The following is a 10,317-nucleotide window of genomic DNA, read 5'->3' as shown; positions in this document are numbered from 1 at the left end:
CTTGTTGTCACCATTTCTGTACCAACACACTACTTTCTGCAGTACAATAATGTTCAACTGATGCTCACGAGGGTCTGGTACCACAGTGTGCCCAGCACACAGAGGGGCTGTACCTGCAGGAATTAGTAGCACTAACCTGAGTCTCAATTGCTGCAGAGCAGCTTTAAATTGTTAACCCATGTTGTGTTCCCTGAAAAAGACCTTTTTGTATAATTCTGAAATGTACATTATTTTTCACTTTTGGGCATCTTTTATTTTAAGCTGGCAGTTCACCACTTGTTTGTTCTATTTCAAGATATTTAGTGGAATTAAACTTGAATTGCAATAAATAACTGGAAAAATTGGGCTGTTCAAAACTTTTTAATCGGTAGTGTGTGTGTGTGTGTGTGTGTGTGTGCGTGTGTGCGTGTGTGTGTGCAGAAAGGCTCCGGCCCAGGACCTTATCCATTGAAGCAACAATGCTAACCACTGCTACACATCTTAGACTCACTGCTAAATTAAATTATTTGAAGGAAAACTGATGTAAGAAACTGCTAAACATGCCCAACTTTCCCACAGTCTTACAGCCATCAAATTCAAATTTGGAGTTGGTCAGTCCAACTACTAAAATCTTACTTTGGTCACGTAAAGAACTGCTCACCTGATTTATTGTCACAGAATGTTTTTACTGCACATTGGAAAATATTCTAGTTTTTCTGGAAATGCGGTCACATGTAATAGAGTATAGTTACTTCAACCTCAGCAAAGCAAGACTTTTATTCTCTGGCCATACCTGACAGTTTAGTGCCTTCAACTGGACAGAAACTTGCTGATACTGGGATGAGCTTAAAGACAAAGCCCCAGAGGGAACACACATTTTTATCAGACTTAATCGAGGCAGTTGAAATAAACACCAACTGTTGAGTGTTTTTAAACAATTTCCTCTCCTTTCATTCGGAGTTTTGTAAAATAAAAAAAAGCAGACATGTCCTTAATGGCCAGAAGACGGCGTCCAGGACAAGAGCATCATGTTCCTCTGATCATGCTTGAAGCCTTTGATTCCACCGTCCTGCTCTGCCTTTAGTCTTCATCACTACCCATCTCTATAGGGTCAAAATCTGGGTCATCTTCATCCAAATCCAAGTCCTCAATGTCCTGGAATAGTGACTCGTCCACTTCAACGTTGTTTCCAGCTGCGTAAGAAGAAAGCCACGGGGTTAGAAGAAACTTCACAGGAAAAAGATTATTCCTACTAAATGCTGTTCTCTGACTGGGAGTTGTTGACTGAGCCAACAGACCCAGATGATCTGTGACTCTGACACGGCAAATCAGATCTTAGAAAGTCACGTTTTTTTCTCTCTTTCACGTGTCTGCCTGCTGCCAATCCCGTTTCTCCCGAGCTACACAAACACAAACACAATTCCATCCATCTTCTGCCACTTATCCAGGTTCGGGTCACCGGGGTCTGAAGCCCAGACTTCCATCACCCTGGCTCTTCAGCTCATCTGGGCAGACAATGAGTTGTTCTCAAGCCAACCAAGACATAATCTGTCCAGCAAGTCCTGGGTCTGTATGAGTGCGCCCACCAAGTAGGACACGCCCAGAATACTTCACCCAGGAGGTCGGGGGGGGGCCCTCCTCGTCAGATGCCGGAACCACGTAAACTGACTCCTTTCGCTGTGGCTGGCGGCTCTACTCTCAGCTGAGCTCCTCAGTCTATCGCTAAAGGAGAGGAAGCTTACTTCTGTCACTTGTATCTGCAAATTTGTCGTCTTGGTCACTAGGCTGAGCTCATGAGCACAGGTGAGGGCAGGAAGGAAGTAAATCAACAACTTTGCTTTTAAGCTCTCCTCACCAAAACAAGATGATACGAAGTCCGTGGCTCAATCCTTCTGACAATCTCACACTCCACTCTGCCCTCACTTGTAAACGAGACCCCGACCTACTCCTCCACCCGGGGTAGTAACTCGTCCCTGACACAGAGTGTGACTCCACCCTTTCAAGTTGAGAAGGTCTCGGAAACGGAGGTGCCGATTTTGAATCCAACTGCTTCAGTCAGCAGCAAACCGCTCCAGTGAAAGCTGGAGGTCACCACCTGATGAAGCCAACAGAACCACAACATTCGCAAAAAGCAAAGCTGAAACCCTGATGCCACCAAAACAGAGACCCTCCACTACCTGCTACACCTGGATACCGTCCATAACAGAATCTGTGACAAAGGGCAGCATCCACCAGAAACTGCCGGCAACATGGCCGTCGCTACACGTACCTAACGCCCTGTAATGACAGACAAGACACCTCATACTCCCGAAGGATAAACCTGTCAGCTGACACCGCTGGGATCTACAGCAATGACATCGGAATGTCATTTGGACTGGAGAAACGTACTCGGATGGTAACAAAGAAATGTTGGTCGGGAATTGCAGATACTGAGTACAGCTATAAGTATCTTTTAATCCCACGAGAAAATGGAAGCCGTAAAGAGGAACCTCGGAAAACTGCAACCACCAAATACCCGCAGAGAATAAGGCGAGCCCCGAGGGTCGGCTGAACGGGAAGAACGAGATCCGAGCAATCAACACTGCTGGGATAATAGGATGGCCAAAGGAAAAGGTGGAAGCCACTGAGACCGAGGCAAGAAAGCGAGGGTTTCACCCCAGACACGGCACACTGAGAGGAAGGAAGGAGGTCAGCGACTACTGAGTGTCGGAACCACCACCCCGAATGAAACAAGGATCCATCAGCCCATCACAAAGATGGCCACGACTGATCACGTGCCTACTGATTACCTGCAAACACAGACGTCCACACAAGTGTTATGTTTAGATTCCACTGTCCTATAAATGACTTTAGTCCCCACAACAAAAAGAAGCACAACACTCAGAAACAGTCCTTACCATCTTCAAGGAACTGAATGTCAGATGTGTCCAGGTTGTGGTCTCTCTCAAACAGCTGTTTACCTGGTGACAGATGCACAGTCTTCAGTCAGGACACGTACGTCATCATCTTTACAGTTTTTGGTGTCTTCGAGTAACACCGTGTACCTGTCAGTTTGGGTTTTCCTGCCTGCTCCTCCTCTTTCTGTCTTTTTCTCCTCAGTTCAGCCATTTCCAGCTCAAACTTGGCTTTCCATGCCAGGAAGTTTTCAATGGTTACCACTGTTCCCTGGAAAGCCACCTGTTGAAAGCAACTACTGTTATAATAAAATAAAACCTTGGCTGCAGAGAGTGAATGGTCATGAATCCCGTCTGGGTTCTACCTTCTCTGCTTCCTGGGCCTCTCTCTCTTTCCTCCGCTTTTCCTCTTCTTGCCTATTTTTCATCACATCAACAATTGTATTAAGTTTTTCTTGAACAGCTGTAACCAGGGTGAAGATCATCACCATGCCCAAGTTTTCTTCTGCCTGCACAGTGAACACAAACATACAAAGCCACATTTCACCAACTGTCCAAGAACAGTTCAACACTTTTGGTTCAATTCTTCTTTTTTTTGCAATAAGGCGATGGAGAGACGTCTGACGTCACCTACATTTTGATTGTTATTATTGCTGTGTAGTTTAAGGAGCTTGGAAAGCAAGCTTCTGTAAGGTTCTTGGAGATGTTTCACCTGTGAAGCTTCTTCAGTTCACATAAAAAATACAAAATTGAAAGTAAATTTTCTCATTAAGCGCATCCTCCCGCTGCTGCGTTGTCACATGGATATCTATGTTTGGACACAGCTTCTCATTCAATGTTTTTTCTTTATTTTTAGCACTTTGGACATTGTAGGTACAACATGAAGACATCACATGGTGATGGAGTGCTGCACCGCGGCCTGCCCTCCACAGTCACCTGACCTACACCCAGTGGAGATGGTTTGGGATGAGATGGAGCGCAGAGTGAAGGCAAAGGGCCAACGAGTGCTCAGCATCTGTGGGAACTCCTTCAAGCCTGAAACAGTATTATGGTGTTTCACACTTTTTGTTTACTACATAATTCCACATGTGTTCAATCATAGTTTTGATGCCTTCAGTGAGAATCTACAATGTAAAAAACCATGACACGAGAAGGTGTGTCCAAGCTTGTGACTGCTCGTGTATGGCCAGTATAAAGCATCAATCTGATACTCTGAGTTACACTGATAAAAAGAACACATATATCAATCCTTTTAAACGCTTTGGAAACATTTAAAGTTGCCTCCCTCTCGCTCCATGTCTGACAGGCATCACTGCACAGTTCAATGAACATACACTGTTATTGTGTTATTAGTATGCACCCATATTTCATTACAATGTTACTGTAGTCGTGCTCATGGACCAGCTGTACGAATGTCTGAAGCTTTAAGATTCGGCAGCATTTCTTCACAGATTCCTCTTAATGAGGTTTGAGCTTCATCTACATCACAAATGTAGACACGCAACAGTGAAGCTGTCATCCAAGGCACTGGGCTTCCATCCAAGCATCTGGAAAGATCTAGAAGCCACTAATTAGCCCTCAACCAGCACCAGACCCATGACTGCTCAGATAAATCCAATGACAGACCTGCTGTTGTAATAGTGTGAGGATATCTTCTGCGTCACTCTCCTCCAAGTTCTCCTGGGAATAGATTTCCCACAGCGGGGGCTCGTCTGGGTACTTGTCTACATACGTAAACTTTAAAGTTGTTTCCACAGCTGCAAAAAGACAACAGACAGTTCATGTTCCACAACTTTACAAGTGCACAATGAAAAAGTTCTTTTTATTATTTAACTAAAGATAAAACTTTCATTTATTCTTTATTCACTACGTGTAAAGTCTAACAGGTGGATATACGTGTACCCCCCCAGCTTAGTGCCAGCATAGTGGGGTTTTCACTAGTGGACGAGAGGATTGCTTTCATTCTGGTCAAGTAAAGGGTCTTGTTATTCGTGCTCATCAATCAACCATGCAGCCTACCCAGCCTTCCTGGAGGCCCTGAGTGGGGTGCGTTAAAGTGGCCTTTGCTGTGTTACTAAGACCCCACAATAACAGTTCTGATAACATAACTGATCCTGCGACCATGCAGGGGAACATCCTTAGAAGCAAAGCAGTATCACTGGGACCAGTGTTCCTTCAACTGCTGTCAGACGGTAGTCACAGACGGGCTCATGGATTTCACACCAGAGGTTTTACAATACTGTCCTATCATCATGATCCATTTCAAATGCTAAGTTGCTTTTAAATATATGCTATAAATGTACACATGCATATACACACACATTCTATAATGGAAAGCAATGAGCAGTTCAGTTTGAAACACCTGACATAATAACAGCTGCAGTGCTAGCAACACACCGTTTTCCAACCACATTCATCAGTTTACTTACTTTCCCCGTTCTCCCCGGCATCAGACGTGACCGTGATGGTGAAGCTGGTTGGATCTTCTGAGAGGACTGCAAGTACACATTCATTAGTAACATCACTATTACCATGATTTCACAAGTGGCTGGGTAACTAAGGCATATTTCACGATTTTACCAACCAGAAATAATAAAGATTTGGATACCAATAACAAAGACTTCAGGCAAGCTTTGCTTTCCTCAACAGCTACCGCGTGCTAATAGAAATAGTATTAGTATTTTAACATTTGACATTAATATGAGCATCCTTTCACAAACACAAGAACACCAGCAAGCTAATCCCAAAAAGTTGATGCTCCTCATTTGGACGTTTTCAGCAGGAGAAACGCTTCATGCAGGGGACGTCTTCAGTCTCAGCTGACTGCAGGGTTCCAACCTTATAAACAGAACATTTGTACAACGACTGAAACCAGCACAGCTGATTAACAACGGGCTGGGAGGTCAGTTCTGCAAATTCTCATGACCATTGATCAACAACCATTGGTGAGTGTCATTCACAGAGAGTTGGGGGATGGCTGCAATCACAGCATTGTCAGATGCACACAGGTGTACCCTTAGGTCCCCTCCTCGATTCAGAGATGGTCTTTCCCTTTTCACGTGAAAGGTTTCAGTCATTGTACAAATGTTCTGTTTATAAGGTTGGAAACCTGCCGTCAGCTGAGACTGAAGACGTCCCCTGGATGAAACGTTTCTCCCGCTGAAAACGTCCAGATGAACAGAATCAACCTTCTGGGATTTCCTTCCCTGGATCACTGAGCATGCATCAAGACCAGCAAGCTAAGTAACGTGTACTTGCTAGCTATGAGCTAGCTACTACTTTCGTGCTACAATCCTACTTAACGTTACGTGCCATTCAGACCTGTAAAGGAGTCTGGGTAGATGGACTCTATGGCTTCGAGTTCATTCCGCTGCTCTTCGGCGTAGTCTGTCATGTTTGTGAAGCTGCAGGTTATCTGGAAGTTCGTAAAATCATCACCAATGCGTTCGCTGTGTGCTGCGTACTCAGCTGAAACAGTCGATCGCCGATCTCGACGATCCGCCTCTTCTTCTTCTTCTTTTCGGGTTTAGCGGGGGTCGCAAACCAGCTTTGACGTACATTACCGCCACCTCCAGGACTTGTGTAGATCACACGCTCCACACAAGAAAAAGAGAAAAACTTGCGTCCGTGTGATTTTTCTTTATGAATGAGTGAAAAAAAAAACAATCGGGAAATGGTCGTTTACCAATTATCATTTGGAGGAAAACAAATAAACAATAAATAAATAGATAAGGGAAAGGAACCGTTGTACTAACAGGGGGCGTATCGTAAGTGTTTGTCTGAGTGGGGGAATGAGTCGAGTTGTACAAAGGACTTTGAGATATAAGAACCAGTCAAATTACCAAATCTTATTTCGCACTTTTGTTGGTATTTATTTAGTTTCTCCTCTTGTACAGGTGTGAATGCCAAGATTTGGTCTCTTTTTTAAGAGTCACTTGTCTCCATTCCTCCTTCTATTTCTTTCTGGTCTATTTTTTTAGGACATTGACTGGAAGAAAGTTTGGTGTTGGCCAAAAAAATTCCTCCTTACTATCCATCCATCCATCCATTCGCTTCCTCTTATCCTTTTCAGGGTCGCGGGGGGCGCTGGAGCCTATCCCAGCTGTTGTAGGGCGAGAGGCGGGGTCCACCCTGGACAGGTCGCCAGTCTGTCGCAGGGCCAACACACAGGGACAGACAAACGTTCACACTCACATTCACACCTAGTGACAATTTGGATTATCCAATTAACCTATCCCCACAAGCTGCATGTCTTTGGACGGTGGGAGGAAGCCGGAGTACCCGGAGGGAACCCACGCAAACACGGGGAGAACATGCAAACTCCACACAGAAAGACCCCGGCCTGATGTTGAAATTGAACTCAGGACCTTCTTGCTGTGCGGCAACAGTGCTGTCCTCCTTACTAAGTGAAGGAAATTTCATTTAAACTAATTCATAGATTCTACCCTGTTAAATGCTTCCCTCAGAAATGTAAGAGGGATGTAGACACTCTTTGCTCCTTCTGTAAGATCGCCCCAGAGTCCTGCTCACATCTATTCTGGTCTTGTACCTCTACGTAGATTTTGTGGTTTCATCTCTAAGAACATCTTATCAAATTTTGTGCTTCTTTACCAAAATGTGTTATTTGGTTACACTGACTTAGTAGGAAAGACTTGAATGCTTTTTACCTCATTAATCTGATTTTACTCCTCGCCAAATACCATAAAAGTTCTCAAGCAGTGAACCTCACTTTCTCACTTTTAGGAAAGAAATTGAACTCTGTGAATACAATTTGCTCCTCTCACAACAAAAAAGCTTTTAAAACCGTAAATATCTGTAATGTAATAATGTAATGATTGTGTGTTTAATGTCCCCGTTTAATGATGCAATGTCACTGTATCTCTCGCTTGTTTTTCTTTTCTTTTTTATTCCTTTTTCTTATTTTCCCCTTTTAATTTTGATCTGCATCTTACCTGTTTAATTTGGCGCACTCTTCCATTGTATCATAATTTTGCAGTACATTGTCTCCTCCGTGTTTTATATTTGTTGTTACTGTTCCTCTTGAAATAAAGATGGAGAGAAAAAAGTCTGAACTGGGACACAGCCCGAGCTACACTTTCTACCGGGTTAACTTTGGCATAGCACGGAACCCTGTTCCAGATCCTTCCGGCCCGCTTCAACCTCTAATGGCCCGAATGAGCCATTTCATTACCATTGCAGACAGAACAAACGTCGCAGTGTTTATTTCTCTGGGTTTTATTGGCGAGTACACGAAGAAGCTTTTTCCTCATACGTGTAGAACAAATCGGAATTCCTGGACGGAACCTTTGACGGGCGGTTAGTTGTACTCTACGGAAACGACGTAGTGTAACACACAATGTCTCTGGTGGAAGCACACGCGTTGGACTCCGGTGAGTTTTGTAATTCACGTTTTTATTATTGCTGCTAATTGTAGCCGCACGGCCTCGAAGATTCTTACAACAACAGCACTAAAGGCGGTCCCTGCTGTTGTTGTTAACACAGCAGCAGAGACCCAGACATGAATGATCTGCTCTGCTTACAGGATGGATTTAAAGTCCGTCTGTTCACCTGGTAGAAAATGAGCGAAACTTTTCTCCTGTAACCTGCTCTTTGAATGCGAGCGTTTACATCGTACCCAAGTATCGTACTAAGTGTAAATAGTGTAACAAATCACGCGTGAATCGCACACGAACACCGCATTTGCGTCGGTATTCAGACAACAACGATCAACAGGGGCGTCGCTAGCATCACTGAGGACTTGGCCCAGCCCTGAAATCTTTTGGGTTCCTGCTTGAGAAGAACATTAATTTGAGTCCTTCTTGTTTGTTACAGTTTTATTTGCCAGTACAGAGTTTTTACCAGCCTCGGAGCTTTTATTGCACCACGATTGCTGCGTTTGAACTGTATGCCCTCTTTCTGATGCTCACCTCTTCTTCGTCTTTCCTGCTGTTGTGTTGTCCCTCATTTTGCATCTCTTCTCCTTTGCTCGCTCCTCCTGTTCTCTTTCCTGACCTGGTTATAAAAAGAATGCAGTCAGCATGTGCCGATCAAACGCCACCACCATCTAGTTTGATGGGATTATTAAGGCATCAACTTATTTTATACACACTGACTCAACCTCAAATATCAGACTGCAGAAAAGCAAAATGACTCATGCACTCTGCCAAGACACAAGAGCTAAACAGCAAACAAAGTCAGTGGTGAATGTGAGCTATAGGCCAACATTTAGTTCAGCTGCAGAGGTAGACTCCACACAGTGACGTCTGTCTTCAGTCACAGCACTTCCTCTTTTCTCATTTTATGTTTTCTTCTTCATTTTGCAGGATTTCATTTTTCACTCTGTTAAAATCTACATCTGATTTATTTCAAGCTTTTCTGTGAAGTATCTTCAAATGTCCAATAGCTTTCTTTGATCCTCGGTAAACATGCAACATAAAAAGATCGTAGCGGTCACTCTGCTGTGTTACGGCACAAACGTGCGTATTTGTGAGGAGCACAGGAGTCAAACATGTGCACGAGTAAACAGAGAAATTACACCAAATGAACTCAAGTCAAGGCTTAATTTTGCAGTTCATGAAATTTAAAACATCCCCTGCGTTTCCATGGTTACTCACTGTCATGTGTAAACCATCCCTGCAGGATGACATCACCCTGAGCTGCTGTGGGATTTCACAGCGTCTCAGAGTTCCTCCTGATGTTCTTATAAACGCTGTTGTGACGCTTATGCTGGAGTCCCACGCATCGTTAAACCCCGTTGGTCAGACCAATCAGGTGCTCGTATGAGGTTGGACCTATTGAGGGATGCTCAGCTGTAATTGGTTCACACAGATATGTGACTGTTTCAGGTGTGACTTTAATAAACAATTCTTTAAAGATCCAGAGCTAATCACAAACCATCTGTGGCTCGAGCCCCGACACACCTGTGGAGCACAGCAACAGCTTCCAGCAGCTGAAAGGTCATTATTTGTTTATTATTGTTTATCCAACTTGAATTTTCCAAGTGATGCAGTAGTTGGACTTTTGCCTTTTAAAGTGAACTCATGGTTTGTTGAGTGTTACCTCTGCTGCTGCTCTAAGCTGTCACAGTAGTTGTGGATTAGTCATGTTCATTTTTGTGCTTTCATGAAGTGTTTGTAGTTTGATCGTTACAGACTCTTAGAATAATAATACTGTTCATCAAACCATGAACCTCGCTGTGCTTCTCTCTTGAACTATGCTGGCTGCTCTCATGTAGACTCTGATTGTTAGTCACTGAATGTTCTATCAGTTGTTCCATTACTTAATCGAGAAATCAGGTAAGAAATACTTTTGTGTTACTATGATCAATAATATATATTCCAAAGGGGGGAAAAGTGCAGCTCTTCAAAATGAACTGTTTAAAACATCTGTCCAAAAACCCCAAACCCTGAGCCTGCAGTGATATAATGACATTATTTAAAGAAAA

At 43.6% G+C, this 10,317-nt stretch overlaps 2 protein-coding genes across 2 annotated transcripts in view; one reads left to right on the top strand and one right to left on the bottom strand.

Annotated features, from left to right (window-relative positions):
* Positions 1 to 731: 731 nt before the first annotated feature.
* Positions 732 to 6,475, bottom strand: rwdd1 (RWD domain containing 1). The gene is made up of 7 exons (XM_005753451.1): positions 6,195 to 6,475; positions 5,303 to 5,368; positions 4,500 to 4,630; positions 3,239 to 3,382; positions 3,024 to 3,156; positions 2,877 to 2,939; positions 732 to 1,172 (listed from the first exon to the last, which is right to left on the bottom strand). The coding sequence occupies exons 1-7, from the start codon at positions 6,265 to 6,267 to the stop codon at positions 1,060 to 1,062; spliced, it is 723 nt and encodes a 240-aa protein (XP_005753508.1). The 5' UTR covers positions 6,268 to 6,475; the 3' UTR covers positions 732 to 1,059.
* A 1,692-nt stretch (positions 6,476 to 8,167) lies between these two features.
* rrp15 (ribosomal RNA processing 15 homolog) overlaps positions 8,168 to 10,317 on the top strand; it is a 5,381-nt gene continuing 3,231 nt past the window's right edge. Inside the window, exon 1 of the mRNA XM_005753450.1 lies at positions 8,168 to 8,263. Within this exon, the coding sequence (XP_005753507.1) occupies positions 8,230 to 8,263 (34 nt within the window). The 5' untranslated portion in view covers positions 8,168 to 8,229. The remainder of the gene's footprint in view (positions 8,264 to 10,317) is intronic.

The sequence above is a fragment of the Pundamilia nyererei genome, unplaced genomic scaffold (assembly GCF_000239375.1).
Source record: "Pundamilia nyererei isolate P.nyererei 1_Seehausen unplaced genomic scaffold, PunNye1.0 scaffold00429, whole genome shotgun sequence".
Lineage (NCBI taxonomy): Eukaryota > Metazoa > Chordata > Actinopteri > Cichliformes > Cichlidae > Pundamilia > Pundamilia nyererei.
The sequence above is the reverse complement of the archived record's forward strand: the minus strand, read 5'-3'. Positions and strand labels throughout refer to the sequence as shown.